At 43.2% G+C, this 17,186-nt stretch overlaps 1 protein-coding gene across 1 annotated transcript in view; it reads left to right on the top strand.

Moving 5' to 3' along the window:
- The window catches only part of CEP295 (centrosomal protein 295), a 150,450-nt gene extending 135,200 nt beyond the window's left edge, over nucleotides 1-15,250 (top strand). The window contains 5 exon segments of the mRNA XM_077484983.1: nucleotides 1,381-1,477; nucleotides 5,534-5,728; nucleotides 6,199-6,307; nucleotides 8,707-8,806; nucleotides 11,709-15,250. Coding sequence (XP_077341109.1) covers nucleotides 1,381-1,477; nucleotides 5,534-5,728; nucleotides 6,199-6,307; nucleotides 8,707-8,806; nucleotides 11,709-11,747 — 540 coding nt within the window. The 3' untranslated portion in view covers nucleotides 11,748-15,250.
- Nucleotides 15,251-17,186: the final 1,936 nt, after the last annotated feature.

Genomic DNA, 17,186 nt, shown 5'->3' with positions numbered 1-17,186 from the left:
CGCCAGTATTTGTTGGCAGAAGGGCACGTACCTGTACGTTGCCCTTTAAGAGGCAGCGGGGGCGCACCCACGGGAAGCTCCTTGAGTTGTGTCGCGGGTCCTGCAGACTCTATCGCAGAGGGGATACCCACGATCGTCTTACGGAGAGGAAGAGCGGGGAGATGCTATAGTAAACAGCATCTCCTCGTTCTGCCTAGCAACAACTGACACTGATCTCCGCTCCCTTTGTTTGGAGCAGAGATCAGTGATGTGCACAACACGGCCACCCCCCCCCCCACAGCAGTGCGCCCCTAGGACAAACTTAACCCCTACACTGCCACCTCCTGGTTAACTCCTTCACTGCCAGTGTCATTTACACAGGAATCGGTGCATTTAAATAGCATTGATTGCTGTATAAATGACAATGGTCCCAAAAATGTGTCCAATGTGTCCGTGATAATGTCGCAGTCATGATAAAAATTGCTGATTGCCGCCATTTAAAAAAAAAAAAATTATTAATAAAAATGCAATAGAACTATCCCCTATTTTTTAAACGCTATAACTTTCACACAAACCAATCAATAATCGCTTATTGCGATTTTGATTTTTTATTTTTTTTCCAAAAATATGTAGAAGAATATGTATCGGCCTAAACTGAGGAAAAAAAATGTTTTTTTTTATATATATATTTTTGGGGAATATATATTATAGAAAAAATTGCCTCTCTTTTTTTTTTTTGTTTCTAGCACAAAAAAAAACGCAGAGGTGATCAAATACCACCAAAAGAAAGCTCTATTTGTGGGAAAAAGACATAAATTTTGTTTGGGAGCCACGTCGCAATTGTCAGTTAAAGCGACGCAGTACCAAATCGCAAAAATTGGCTGGTCAGGAAGGGGGTAAATTCTTCCAGGCTGAAGTGGTTAAATACCCTGTAGCCCCGGTTCATGTTGCTGTTACTTTGAAATTGCACTCCTTCACTTGAAGGAGCGCGATTTCAAAGTAGCAAGGTCAGCACGATTTGAGGTGCTACTTGATGGACATCTGTGTGGCTTCATGCACAGATGTCTATTGACGTTGCACCTGAAACCAGCAAAGTAGTGCAGAAGCTACTTTTGCAAATCGGTGCGGTGCCACAAAATCGGTGTCGCACCTATTGGAACAGTGTCAGTGCCACCAATAGGCTGCGACTTGTCATGTGATTTGATCTCTCAAATCGCTCTAATGTGAACCTAGGCATACTGTCTACATGCCTGCAGAGAGGATCAGGCAGGTGATCTCATTAGTAAAATCCAAGAAGTTTGCTTTGCAGGTGAAATGTACATTGAATTCTGCTTCAAGTTAAACTATTCTATCTTTATTAGACTAATTGTTCTCATCAATACTATTTTACTTTTATTACAGCATAGCTTTAAGCTGCTGCCAGCTGAGGTGGATGCTTCAGGCGTTACCTTACCGGACCAGTCTTCACTGGGAGGATCTCTGTCACAACACTTTGCAGGTAACTAACTTACACTGTATCTGTAAACCAATGGAAAAATAAAAGGGCAAGGCCGACCATAGATTGAATTTTTTTTTGTATCGAATGTATATGGTTGTACATCGATCGACTTGGGTACATTCAGCCTGCTCATACATGGTTCAGAATCAAACCGTCTGGCTTAAAGTGGAAGTAAACCCATGGATTTAGACAGTTAAAAAAACAAAAGGCATGCCGGGAATGCTAACTGCACATTGGTTGTGCTCTCAGCCAAACTATCAAACCATCCAATGGCTGGTGTCATAATGAATCACATGTGCAGCACCATAGCAGTTGAAGATTAAACAGAGGCAAAGATGGCAGCTTCCTTGGCTGAAAACGATAGGGGAGTTTACTTCCACTTTAACTCCTTTTGTAGGAAAAAAAAAATTTCAACTAATAATAAAAGAATTGTATATAAGTACTACACATATTGTAATTGAATTCTATTAAAAATTGCCTTTCCTTTTCATTCTGCAGTGCTGTAATTTTCAGTAAAAAGCAATATGGCTACCTGGAGGTATTCTGTACACAGATGGTGTAAAAAAAAAAAAACATTTAGTATTCAATATACTATAAAACAATATACTGTAAAACAATCGATCCCAAAAACCGTGATAACTGCATATAATAGTCATTCAAGCCCAACACGTTTCTTGGACATGGTCCTCTTCATCAGGAGCTATCAGTGTAGATTTCATTTGTGCCATCTAAATGGAATGACACGTTTTAATAATATATAAAGAAAATATAACAAAATTTCACACAGTGTAATGGCATTTCCCAGGGGATTTTGCATGTGGGCCTGGACAAGTCCTTTCTTATTGTACACCACAGAACACAGAGCCATAGTACTTACTATGTGGGTTATAGGCCACCTTCAGGTGAATGGACACTGGCATGCCCTAAGATAAAAAGTGCACTCCCTATATAACCCCTCCCACTACTGGGAGTATCTGTTTTTTTTGCCAGTGTCTAAGTTGTTGGTCACAATTGCTGAGCTCCTTTGGAGCAATCCTTGCTGGGGCTAGCCATACAGCCGGATCCATTCAAAGTGTCTTTTAGGCTGATTTTAATGGTACCTGGGCCTTGTGTCCGAAGAAACGAGGTCTTGCTTGTAAACACTTCTCTTTTTAGAGAGCTGGACCCCGGAATCCAGTACTTTTGGTAGTAAGGCCATAAAGTTTTACTGGCAGTGGTGCTATTACAGGTCCAGGATTGTGGGTTTCCTCGAGGATCCCCAGCTTCTGAAGGTTTAACGAAATTCACAGTGAAGGGTGAAGATTGGGTCTGTTCGTTTTACCACAGAAAACCCTGCGGCGGGAAAGGTAAGTGGCGGCTTCCAGGCTCGCCTCGCCATTTTCTCCACTCTGTAAGTTCGCATAGGATCAGAGACCTGCGCTCGCGTGGGAAAACAAATTCTTTTGAAAAAGAGGAGGGGGGCCGTAGGAGATGGGGCTTAGCGCGGCGTTGGCGTCCAACGCCCAGCGCTAGAAAGAATGATTTTAAAAAGCACTAGTGTTGCTGCAACCTGCGGAGGGACGGAAGTGCATAGAGGCTCATGTAAGAGGTTGGTGACACAAGCATTCTTTTTGAACACATTTACTAATGTATCAGGCTGAGCGTTAATAGCAGTGGCTGACTATTGCTCAAGCAATGGATTTGATTTCTTCTGGTAGTACCTTGCCTTTGTGTATCGGGCTATATTTAGAAGGGAGGGTTGAAACGCCCTCAAAAAAGGAGCTAAAAGGTCTCCCTAAAGCTCTGGAAAGCCTACTCTTCAAATGGCATCCTCCCCTGAGAGAGGGTGGCTGGTCAGAGTGAGCATCGGGGCCATGAAATGTTTGCAACTGTTTTCAACACTGCAGCCCCTGTTCTTTTTACGCTTTCCTCAGCCATGGTAGGTTTTTAAAAGAAGTTTTGCAACTTTAATTGCATCCCAGTGTGGTCAAGATGTGACAGGTTCTCTTCCATTTTCCTAAGACCCTCAGACTGAGGAGCTAGGGGCAGAAGACAACGATTCCCTCGGGAACATGGTGAAGCTGATGACTCCGCTTCTGAGGTGTCAATTGCGGGAGAGCCAGCTTTCACAATCTGTATGATTGATGGTACGATTTCTTGCTGAATGATCCGCTCCACATTTATGTGCCCTTAACTTAGTGTTGGGTTCGCTAAAGCCTCCTCAAGCTGTGCATGCTTTTTCCTGTCCATTCATTGTTGAGAAATGTTCTTTGTATCTGAAGGATCACCCAGATAATCATTCCATTCTAAAAAGTTTTTCACACTTTACCCTATGGTAGAGAATTCACTAAGCGGGGTATACCAGCAATTAACGCTACTATATCCTTTGTGAGTATGTTTGACTTGTCCGGCAGACATTACTTATTTTCTCTGGCAGGTTGAGTGTCTCAGCCTGCACTGACAGTAATTATTATTTTTTTCTTTTAAATAACAAACATGTTATACTTCCACTGTGCAGCTCATTTTGCACAGAGTGGCCCCTGAACCTGCTCTTCTGGGGTCCCTCTGTGGCTGTCTCTGCTTCCCCCCCACAAGTACTTTTCATGTTCATGCGAGCTCCTTCTCATGGTGAGAAGCACTTGCGGGCGCTCTCCCGTGATACAGCTGACAGCTATAGCCGCTCACTGTATCACTCGTTCCCGCCCCCGGTACACATGTCATTGGATGTGTTTGACAGCAGTGTGAGCCAATGGCTGCGCTGCTTTCAATCCATCCACTCTAGCCAATCAGCGGCCAGGCTGAGTGGTGAAGAGAATGTCGGAGGCAAGAGCGGGACTTTCGAGGGGGTCAGGTAAATAAAAGGGGGGGGGGGGCTGTCAGATGTTTTTTCACCTTTAATGCCTAGAACGAGTGTATTTCTTGCTAAAAAACTGAGATACTCCCAGTAGTGGGAGGGGTTATATAGGGAGTGGTATTTTTATCTTAGGGAGTGCCAGTGTCCATCACCTGAAGGTGGGTGCTGTAACCCACATAGTAACTACTATGGCTCTGTGTCCTGTGATGTACTTAAAAGAAAAGGATTTTACAGGTAAGCTGTTTTAAAAATCCCATTATTCATGGACTCTCATACACCTCCCAGGGGTCCCAAAAGCCTTGGTGAGATCATGTCTAAAGGGATGCAGACCTTGCCCCCTTCACCATTGGGGCCCTGCAAAAGTGGAGTTACTGTGCCTTTAGCACAGGTTGTCCTTTTAATCTATTACCCTTCAAAGCACAGAGATTTTTGCTCTGAGGATTCACCCCACATGGTACTGAACCTTTTCCCTGAAAACATCACTGCCCGGTCCTTTCATGCACACAGAGGCTCCATTCATTATCTATATGGAGCTCTGCTGAGGGCTGCACAGTGGTGATCTGTGGAATTGGGAAGAAGGCAAGGTAGGCTGCACTCAGGTGGGTGGGGCGTTACTTCAAAAATGATAATCGTTACCAAGTTCACTAAGGACAGGAGGGGTTTGTTTTTTAGTCATGATGCAATTGGCCTGAAAGGTGTCAATGTTGCCCCTCCATGGATACAGTACAGTAAGAGAAGGTTGTCACACTAGGACAGAAAGTGTGCTAATGGTCGGATCCTCAGATAAAAATAAGAGCCTTAAAAAGAACTAATGTGGCCACTATATTGAAGGACTAGTAAGCTGCAATGCATGAATACAAAGCGATCTCTGTTTGGGTGAGGTGAAGAGTGTGAGATCACCACTCCACCTCATCTAATCAGAGAACGCTTTGCATTTATTCAGAAAAGGCTCTGAATGGCGCCCATGCCAAGTGTGCAACTTCCTGTGTTTACTATGTAGCAGGGCAGCTGCTCAGCATGGGAGCCGAAGTTGGCAGCGGTGACTACTACAGTGATTTGCGGAAACCAAAGAGATAGATCAACTATGGAACACTTTGGACCAATGTAACTATGCAAAAAAATAGCCAGAATTACACTTCCGCTTCAAGCATACGTCTCAATTAAACTTCTTCAGTTTGTTTACAGAAACATTAAATGTGTCTGATGCCCCTTTTATCTTTCAGAAATAGGTTTGGAATTTACATCTACTCCAGGAAGTCTACAGGAAGCTTTTTTTAAAAAGAAGAAACATTTCATTGAAAAATCATCAAAAAGGATTCAAGAAATCAAGATTAAAGATAGAGTGCCAACAATATCACCGCTGAAATCGCAACCAAAGGACAATCCTGTTAGCCAAGTGGGAGAACAGACCAGTTTTGGTGAGTTATAATCTAAAATCAGAACTGTTTGTGTTTTTTTTTTTTTTTTTTTTTTTTTTTTTTTATGGAACCAAGTTAGATAGCAGTATGAGAGCTGCCATTGCTTGTTTTTGAGGGTCCTAATCTGGGTCTAGCAAACGTCTCCTTTCACTTGCTTTGCTAGAGTGACTACGCTCACTAACTGTACTGTGTCTATGGAGGAGCAGCACTGTCACCCTATGCTGCTATCCTGATTTGGAGTACAAGTGGCTGCTGTCAGACCTAGTGTGATAGGTTTTGAGGTACTGAAGGAAGAAGAGTGTACATGGGGTTCCCCCACACCGAGAACTATAAAGTTGTGCAAGAGGCGGAGGAGTGAGATATTGAAGTAAAAAACAAAAAAGCAGGGCTCTTTTTGTGTTGTCATTTTAGTAGTCATAATATATTCTTGTAACAGTTTGAATCACTAGTGTGTTTATATCATTTTGCAGATACATCACAGGGTGAAGGAGGTCATTTGAAGAAAGTGGTTGAAGTCAGAGTGAGCACTCCAGAGGGTAGAAAATTGTCTGAGATAGAGATGCACCAGCGTACTGTACGGTAAGAAGGGTACAGCCTGCACTAATAATAAATGGGGATGTGTACATTTTTTTAAAATTAAAATCTAATGGTTTGGAAAAAAAAAACTAACCTTTTTATAGTTTCCTCTATAAATATATTTATAAATTGATTCATATATATTGCGCACACGTGTGTGTGTGTGTGTGTGTCATTGAGATATATGTATCTCAATCACACACTTTTTGGTTTTGGTTTTTGTCCTATATGGCTTACAGCTAGTGAAAACCCAACATTTAGTATCTCAGAAAATTTGAATATTACATAAGACCAATAAAAGTGTTTTTTTTTTTTTTTTTTTTTTTTTTATACAGAAATGTTAGCTTACTAAAGTGTGTGTCCATGTACAGTATAGTATGCACTCAGTACTTGGTCAGGGTTCTTTTCGCACGAATTACTGCATCAGTGCGATGTGGCATGGAGACGATCAGCCTGCGGCGATGCTGAGGTGTTATGGAAGCCCAGGTTGCTTTGATAGCAGCTTTCAGCTCATCTGCATTGTTGCATCTGGTGTGTTTAGGTCAGGTGAGTTTACTGGCCAATCAAGCCCAGTGATACCATGATTATTAAACCAGGTATTGGTACTTTTGGCAGTGTGGGCGGGTGCCAAGTCATGTTGGAAAAAAATTGTCAGACTGTGCCGGTGTGTTATTATTTTTTATATATTTATTACAATTATTTTTTTTTATATATATATTTATCTGCCCTGTTTAGTGAGATATATCGGGGGTCTAAACAGACCCCTGACGGAACCAGACAAAATCAGTATTTATCGGCGTATAACACGCACCTTTTCCCCCTTAAAATCGGGGGGGGGGGGGGGGGGAGTTGTGGGTGCGTGTTATACGCCGATCCCCACTATCTGCGAGTCAAAAATACCGAGCGCCGCCGAAAAATACAGTGCGCCGCCGAAATATACCGAGCCGATTCCTCGGCTCCGCTCGTAGTTCCGCCTCCCTGCTGTTTCTCTAGCGAGCGCTGCCGAAAAAGACCAAGCCGACTGTACTACGTGCTCGGCTTGCAGTCCCGCCCAGCCCAGCCGAATACACAGTACAGATGACTCGGTCTTTTTCGGCAGCGCTCGCTAGAGAAACAGCAAGGAGGCGGGACTACGAGCGGAGCCGAGCAATCGGCTCGGTATTTTTCGGCGGCGCTCGCTCGCTCGGTCTGTCTCGGCAGCGGGAAATTTAAACATGGCCAAGCTGAAAATGACACTGCAAACAGCGTGAGGCAAGCTGCAAATGATACTGATCATTCTGCAATGATGGACAAAGCTGCAGATGCACACTGATAGGGCTGCATTGACTGGCATTTAAATGTAAGTTTTTTTTTTTTCCTTAAAATGCCCTCCTAAACTTCGGGTGCGTGTTATACCCCGATAAATACGGTAGCTGAAAGCCAGGGGGGTGAGGCGGAGAAGCGGCTTTCAGCTGCTTTATTGAAATCTGTACAGGGAGATTGGTGCATGTAACCCCCCAACTGCCGCACTTGCAGTCACGCATCCCTGACTGCCCGGGTATCAGGTCAAGCATTACAAGTGTACTCGTGCAAAAGCTCGGTATCGGCACCGTAGATACTAATATCTCGTGTGTGTGTGTGTGTATATATGTATGTATAATAAAAAAAAAAAAAAAAAATATATATATATATATATATATATATATATATATATATATATACACATACACATACACATACACATACACATACACATATACATATACATATACATATACATATACATATATATATATATATATATATATATATATATATATATATATATTATATTTGCGTTGCTAGGTCTCAATATGATGCTTCTCTCCTCTAGAACGCACTCCCAACACATAGACAAGAAGCCTGGTTTTCTGTTGTCAGTTCACCGCAAAGTGCTATTATGTGTGCTGAAGAAAATTAAGACAAGGCAGCATTTTATAATGGCTCAACGTATGCTGCAGCGCAAATTTAGGTTTAGGAAAAAAGCAATGTGTCTGAAAAAAAGAAAAAAAAACAACCCACCACAATCTCGTCACTAGGTAGTGAGATTATACAGCTGGTTCTAAAGTGTTCAATATTCTTGCTACTGACAAAGTGTTCAGTATTCATATTAATTTTTTTTTTTTTTTTTTTAAGATGTGTGTCAATAAATAAAAAATGTAGTTTTCGCAAACTAGTTTAAGCTTGCCCGTTCTTTATACAATTTTCTTGTTCACTTTCCTTTAGATTTACCTTCAACTATGAAGTACAATCAGCCTGCCTGATTGGATACAAATTTAAAGTGTTTAAGTTTGACCTCCTGATATGGTTTTGGCAAATCTAAAGAAACGTATAATGTATAGCCAGCTTTATTCATACTTGTGTTTTTTTTTCTTTTCCTTCAGGTTATACAATCGGCTTGATGAAGTTAAAACCAGGAAAGAAGAGAAAATTAGACAGGAGGCCTATGCCAAGAACAGGGAGAAGGCAAAAGAGTTTAAAAAAGTATGGAGAGTATTTTTGCTCTTTAAAAAAACAAAGCTACTGAAACGGGGCAGAAGTTAAAATGTCATCCCACTATCAAGTGGGGAAAAATGCTTACCAAAGAACATAGCTCCTGGAGAAGCCGCTTCAAAAGTACAGATCATGATCTGTTACAACCAATTATTTAAATATAAGCAGGAAAATGGTCCAACAAGCCTGATTGGGTGCAAAATAAACGGTTAGTTTAACCACTTAACTTCCGGAAGGTTTACCCCCTTCATGACTAGGCCATTTGTTGCGATACGGCACGACATTACTTTAACAATTAACTCTCTACCCAAATAAAATTGATGTCCTTTTTTCTCTTCACCAATAGAGCTTTCTTTTGGTAGTATTTGATCACCTCCTGCGGTTTTTATTTTTTGCGCTATGCACAAAAAAGACAATTTTGAAGAAAAATCTTTTTTTTTTTTTTAATACTAGTAATGGCGGCAATCGGCAACATTATGGCAGACAAATCGGACACTAAGTGACACCTTTTTGACCTTTTTTTTGGGGGGGGGGGGGGGGACCAGTGACACTGATTAGTGTTAAAAATATACACTGTCAAAAGGTTAAGTGTATGCCTAACCTGTGCTTGGTTGCTGTGTGTGAGGTGCTTGTGTAATGGATAAGAACTACAACATTTGCAGTTTCCGAGAAGCCATTTGAGGGACACCGCAAACATGTGGAAGGTGCTCTGGTCAGATGAGACCAAAATTGAACTTTTTGGCCTAAAAACGCGATGTGTGGTGGAAAACTACCATAGCACATCACCCTGATTACACAATCCCCACCGTGAAACATGGTGGTGGTAGCATCATGTTGTGGGAATGCTTTTCTTCAGCAGGAACAAGGAAGCTGATCAGAGTTTATGGGAAGATGGAGCCAAAAACAGGGCAATCTTAAAAGAATACCTGTTAAGCCGCGTACACACGGGCGGACTGTATGGCCAACTTAGTCCGTCAGACAATCCGACGGACAGTCCGTCCTACTTTCGAATGAATGGACTTGACCACACACGGATGCAAAACAGTCAGTCGAAAGTTTGCGCGATGACGTGTACAGCACATACGACGGGACTAGAAATAGGAAGTCCAATACACAGCAATGCAACCTTTCGCCGTGTAAATCCTTTCTGAGCATGCGCCATACTTAGTCCGTCTAACTAGCCTACTCGCGAGCGGATTGTCCGCTGAAACCAAAGTCTGACGGACAATATTACAGAAATTCCGAAATACTTAGTCCGCCAGACTGCACGCTGAAAAAGTCTGCTGAAGCCCACACACGAGCGGACTGTCCGCTGAAATGTGTTTCGACGGACTAAGTTGGCCAGACAGTCCGCCCGTGTGTACGCGGCTTTAGAGTCTGCAAAAGAGTTGAGACTGGGGCGGAGGTTCACTTTCCAGCAGGATAACAACCTCAAACGTAACAGCTAGGGCAGGGCTACAAAGAAATGGTTTAGATAAAAGACTGTGTATGTGTTAGAATGGCCCAACTAAATTCCAGACCTAAATCCAATTGAGAACCTGTGACAAGACATGAAAATTGCTGTTCACAGATGCTCCCCATCCAATCTGACAGAGCTTGAGCTATTTTGCAAAGAATGGGCAAAAGTCCACCGTTCTAGCTGTGCAAAGCTGGTGTAGACATCCCTAAAAAGACTTGCAGCTGTAATTTCAGCGAAAGGTGGTTCTGAATACAAATGCACACCACGCTTTTCACATATTTATTTGTAGAAGAAATTTGAATACCATTTGTCATTTTCCTTCTACTTTATAATTATGTGCCACTTTGTGTTGGTCTATCCTATACAACCAAAAATGTAAATGTGTTTTATTGGGACTTTAACATGATAAAATGTGGAAAATGTCAAGGGGTATGAATACTTTTTCAAGGCACTGTACATTACATACATTGATGTGTACACGAGCTGCAGATACCTTTGTTGTATAAAAGCTGTAATGCATTTAAAGAGTGCTATATATGCAGCATATCTTGGTGTATATATACATTCTACACACACACACACCAAGGTCTTCTTCTATTTGTGAACCTCTGCGGGTGTCAATGTGAAGTTAATGCCACCCCTAAATCGGTTCGCAGAACTCACTGCGAACTTGGAAATTGAATGGAATTTGATCACATGGGTCTGAACACCCATGCAATCAGATTCCATTGCGGGCCAAAAAAAGGGCCCTGCATCATTTTGGTACGAATGCAATGCGATTTCAGCCATACAAACTATGGCTGAATTCGCATTGCACAGACATCGCATGTGATCGGCACAGCAATGCAGTGCCAATCACATACAATGTCTGGCAAAGTGAAAACCCTGCCTAAAAGTTTCCTATACATAAAGCAAAAATAATCCCTAGCACCACACACTTTTCTGTACTGTATATATTGGGAGCATTAAAGAACAGAATATTATTGAATGGTAAGAAGGTATAACTTCCAGGCACCGTCTACGTTTAACTATGGGAGCTTCTTACAATATTGGGACTTTAAAGGCATGACATTAAAAAATGTTTTTTCACATAATAAACATAATATGCAATAGTCTGTGATTATTATTTTTGATTATAAATGCAGAGGTCACATAGGCATTTGGATAATGTGTGAAAACAATTTTTTAATGTGTACAAAACCTTTTAAAGAATTGTAATAAAAAGTATACATTTTATGACAAAATACCTTTTTTTTAAACCTTTCCCAAAGTCTCTAAAGTCTCAAAAGTGGGTGGACTTGAACCCTTGTTAGTATTGCAATATAGGGATGTTGGCCAGCATATCGCAGAATAACCTCGACTTTTTTTTTTTACTTCTTACAGTATTGGGTTATTTTCTTATCTAATGCTTTTATCCATGCTTTAAATTTACAGAGGACATTGGAAAAGCTGAGAGCCAACAAGATGAAGTAGCAAGAGAAACCGTTGAAAACTCCAGAACCTTCTGTCTACCTAGTGCTGATTTTCCATGGATATTTATTGGCGTGTGTTAGAAGAATATTCCTTGGCATCCAAGCGCATTTTTATGTGCTAGCATGCAACTCTGGCAGATAATTCAGCACTCTCTTATACTATGTAATGGTCTACTGTAAGTGACATCATAAACTGGTTACAACCTTCTGTGAAATACCAGCTACAAGCATGGCTTTAGATGTAATCTGCTCCGTCATATTCACTGGTGGAGGCAGTCAGTGCTTGGCAATCGTATATATCCATGATCTGTAGCCTCAGTGAGGCTCTTATTCTATAACCTCCTTTTTTATGTATGTAGTTATGGCTAGAATGTTCTATAATAAGGAATTTGGCATGAATGTGTGTGTTTGTTCTGTTAAAGTTTAAAATATTTATTTAAAGTTCCATATTTACCATTACCAACAAGGTGTGCTTTGAACAAAAGAAGCTGCTTGTGACCCTCCAGCCTATCGCCTTAATTCGTTGATAGCGGCATGCACGTAGAGCTGTATTTCTTTGATAGAAACCTGAGCCAGGCCGGTTACAGCACACTCTAAAGTTTGTTTTCCATATTTTCTTATAAAACTGTAAAATATGAATCTCTTTTCTAATCGCATTTTTTTTTTTTCTGTTTTATAGTTTTTTTTTTATTATTTTATTTTTTTCGTTTGTTATTTTGAGAAAAAATTACTTTACAATCATTTTAGGTGTAAATACAGGTGGGCAGCATGTTTTTACTTTTACCATACATTCTGTCAAAAGATCATTATAGATGACCTTTAAAGAGGAAGTAAACCCTGATGGGTTTACTTCCTCTTTCATTCCCTGCAAAGGTAAAGCATAATGGACTACTATGCATCACATAGTAGCCCATTATGTGTCACTTACCTGACACAGGAGCCAGCGAAGTCACCGCTGTCCCCTGTAGTTCCGAGCGTCCATCTTCTTGGTGGGTCTCGCTGCTCCGGTGGAGCAGCGATGACGTCACGCATACGCACGGGAGCCGAGACGCGCGCCATTGCGCAGCATCTTCGTCATCAACTATGCCACGCTCAATGCGCCTGCGCGCCGCTGTCTACGGCGCATGCACCGTAGACAGCGGTGCCCGTCTTCGGGCAAATATCTCCTAAACCGTATAGGTTTGGGAGATATTTCTTGGACCTACAGGTAAGCCTTAATCTAGGCTTACCTGTAGGTCAAAGTGGTTTGTAAGGGTTTACAACGACTTTAACAGGAAACAAAATGATTGCCCTACAGAGCATGAATGACCAAGACAATGACGAGAGCATTTTTAGCACTTTTTAAAAAGTATAAAATGATCCATCATCTTACAAATATACCTGAAGGCTCAATGTAGCTTGTAAACTTGTCCTGAGATTACACAGTAGGCACCCCACAGGTCAATAGTGACCAGACTCAGCAGGTTTGCACTATGACCTGCCCTATATATTGACCACTAAGAATGATAGGGGGATAGTTAAAGTGATTCCAAAGGCAACCGTTTTTTTGTTTTTACCTAAGGCTGGGTTGACACCGCTGCGGCAGCGAGAACCGGATGTGATTCGCACCGCACTGCAGTGCAAATCACATCCGATCTCTATGCGATGCGAGTTCAGCCATACAGATAGTATGGCTGAATTCGCATCGCACCTGCCGCAAACTCGCACGGACCCTTTTTTTGGTCCGCAGCAGAATCGGATCGCATGGGTGTTCACACCATGCGATCCGATTCCTGTCCGAGTTTGCAGATCGCACTGCGATATGCGAACTGATCTGGGGGTGTCATTAACATTTCACTGACACTCCCAGCAGTCCACATAGGGCACTGTGAACTGCCGGCGGGAGGCATGCGATGCGGGAAAACGCCGTGGATTTGCGGCGTTCCCGCATCGCTTCAGTGTGAACCCAGCCTAAGGAATTCTCTGAATTGAGGTAAAAAAAATATTTGGCGTTTAGCTCCTTCCCAGCCGCTCCTTATACTTAAAGGGTTGTAAACCCATCCTATGCAATAAGGTGAAAAAACCTGACAGTGACCGGCCCCCCCAGCAGAACCCTGCCCCCACCCCCCTGGACTCGGGAGCACGCCCACAAGGTAACCCCACTGGGAGAGCGCTTCTCCTAGGGGGCAGTGATGGCGAACCTTGGCACCCCAGATGTTATGGAACTACGTTTTCCATGATGCTCATGCGCTCTGCAGTGTAGTTGGATCGGGGCCACACTGAAAAACGAGCTTCACAGTGGAGGGAAGTATGATGTGTTTGTGATTTAATTTTTTTTTTTAAAAAAGCCTTTACAATCACTTTAAGCCCGATCTAGCACTGTGGCTGAGAGTAACGACTCTCTACACGCTCGCCCTCCTCACAGGGCAGATTGATAGCTGTCCTATAAATCCTATAATGAGGGAGCAGGAGGTGGGGCCAAGCCCCGCTATCTGTCTCTATGAAGGCAGGTAGCGGGGCGTGGGATCAAGCCTGCATAAGTGTTACTATAGTTGGCTCCCTATGGGGGCAATCAGTGGGGCGGGGGAGCCAGTGACAGTAGCTGGGGATCCCATAAGTAAATAATCGGTGCTACTCTGTTCAAAACTGTTGGTAAGTATAACATGTTTATATAAAAAGAAGAAAAGGTTTACAATCACTTTAATATGTGGAACCTACTGTAGATGTGCCTGCTATGTAATCCCAAGGCCAGGTAAACACTTTAACCACTTTAACTTGAGCACAGTGTTTTAAAAGGAGAATTTTTTTTAAGCAGTGAGTGAATAAGGCCCAGTTGAATGTAAAATGATGCTTAGTCTGAGGGCCAGTTCACATGTGGGCATTTTGGTAATATGAATGAAGTGCAGTTTGAGTGATCTATAAAATGACACACAAAGCAACCGTAATGCACCTGCACCACCTTTAACCCAGCGTGTTCTAGTGAGTGGATTGGATAATGTATTGCAGTAACCCAGCTTATTATGTGAACAGGGCTTGAAAGTACTACTGTTTTAGGTTGTGAGTCCTGAAGTTCCTCTAGTGATCTTTATTTTCTGATTCTGCTGCCTGCCACAATAGCGTGTTGGCCACATTGGTCTCAATAGGCAAATCTTCCAAGACACAGTTAAGAACAGAAGGATCAGTGAGGTGAAAAGATCATTAGGGGGGAGCTTTGTGGTTCTGGGTCTTAATGGTTCCATGAAACCAGTCACTCGTTGTACGTAACACATTTTTGGTGAGGGTCCTCTTTATTTGGGATGTAATGACAGCTTTTGGCTGGTTTAATACGTTGCTCAACACTATTTTAACAAATCTAATACTGTGCTTAATGGATTTCTAAAAGTTTAACTTTTAAAAAACAATTCTTTTGTATATATGTTTTCTATTTATACAATGAAGTTAATTAATATATTTGTTTTGAAAATGCTGTTACTATAATTTTATTGCTATTTAACCTTTTTAAATTGTTTTAATAAATTGGGATTTCCTAGATTTGTTTTTTGTGTGTTGTGGCTGTTCCAAAAACTAAGCTGGGTTCACACTTTTTTACCATGTGGCAACCTGCAAAATGATTCTCTATGGTGCCATTTGTTCTTAATGCCACCCTCACATCTTGCCAATGCACCTGTGTTGCTGCTGGCCGCAACACACTAACATATTACTGTATAAAACAACAAAAAGAGGGTGCACCAGCCTAGCACATTAACTTAACCGCTTGCCAACCAGTCACTGCAGGTTTACTGCTATGGAATGGCTGGACGAAACTACGTTACCGTGCTTGGCCTTTTGGCCACTAGGGACACAAGCCCCTAGTGGCCGGAGGCACACGGCCGCAGCATGTGTCTGGTGGGTGCGATGACCGCCGGGCTCCCGGATCGCTCGTGACAGAGCGAGAACCGGGATCTGTGTGGCTCTCTCAGGGAGTAGTGGCAGATTGTGTGTGTCTCCCTCTCCACTCTCCCCTCCCTCTCCCCTCCCCCTCCTCTCCTTCCCCTCCCCCTCCTCTCCCTCTCCTCTCCTCTCCCCTCCCTCCCTCTCCCCTCCTTCTCCTCTCCCCTCCTTCTCCTCTCCCCTCCTTCTCCTCTCCCTCTCCCTCTCCCTCTCCCTCCTCTCCCTCTCCCCTCCCCCTTCCCTCCCTTTTCCCCCTCTCTTCCCTCTCCCCTCCCTCCCCCTTCCCTCCCCCTTCCCTCCCTTCCCTCCCTTTTCCCCCTCTCTTCCCTCTCCCCTCCCTCCCTCTCTCTCCCCTCCCTCCCTCTCTCTCCCCTCCCCTCCTCCCCTCTCTCCTCCCCTCTCCTCCCCCCCCCCCTTCCTCTCTCTCTCTCTCTCCCCTTCCCCCTACAGTTGGAACAACAGTTAACCCCCATTGATCATCCCCTATTGTTAACCCCTTCCCTGCCAGTGACATTTGTACAGTAATCAGTGCATTTTTATAGCCTGATCAGTGTATAATTGTATGTATGTGTATATAATATAATGTGTGCGCCTTGGAGGGGGCGGGGTGGGAGAAGCGTTGACAGAATACATACAGTAAGAATTTCCTGTTTTACACTGCGACCTCTGTAATAGGAAGTCCTGTCTCCTGGGCTGCCATTTGATGACTGTTCTGTCTATCGTAGGAGACTTTGTATTAAAGAGGCCAATGAGAAACAGGAGATCCTCCTGTATGTAATCTGTTGGAGCTTATCCCTGTCCCCTCCAAGGCTGCAGATGGGCATCAATCAGGCTGCATTCATGCAATGGTTGTGACGCACAGAATAGAGAGGAAACTAATCCATGTGACAGAGAGGGAGACGGGGGTAACCATAAAGAATGTGCCTTTTAGTCTGATGAGAGTACACTACTGTTACACATGGAGAGATGAGGGGACACTACTGAATGTGAAAAAGGGGTCCAAAAAGGATGGTACTTGACCGTAATGCAAAGAAGATGGGGGGGTGATGGCTGTCATGTCGGTCGGCACGGAGCCTGCAGACTGCACCCTCCAGGGAACTTGGTATCTGATAATTTGCTTGCAGGATAACCTCCAGATCCAGAGTGGAGATCACCTGTGGGGAAACTGTCCCTGAAAACCCCTTTGGACTGCCGGTACAGTGTGTGTGTGTGTGTGTGTGCGGGTGTGTGCGGGTGTGTGTGTGCGTGTGCGTGTGCGTGTGCGCGTGCGTGCCTGCCTGCCTGCCTGAGAGATGTCACCTGTGTATGCATGGCAGCCATTCTGAGTCCCCCCCTGCCTCCAATTGGACATGTGGGAATCACTATTTAGGTCCTCAGCTTGTAAGGACATATCCTTCCACAGTATAGGAGGCACTGGCAGCAGGACTCCCTATCTAGGTGAAATCCCTGGAACTAACGGGGTAGACTGTACTGTGGATACACTAAGCCACTTGGTGTCTTGCTGCAAGTATACATTCCTCTCAGCTGGGTG

This window comes from Lithobates pipiens, unplaced genomic scaffold (assembly GCF_037356315.1).
Source record: "Lithobates pipiens isolate NorthernLeopardFrog02 unplaced genomic scaffold, aLitPip1_a1.2 Scaffold_17, whole genome shotgun sequence".
Lineage (NCBI taxonomy): Eukaryota > Metazoa > Chordata > Amphibia > Anura > Ranidae > Lithobates > Lithobates pipiens.
This window is presented reverse-complemented; position numbering and strand designations above follow the sequence as displayed.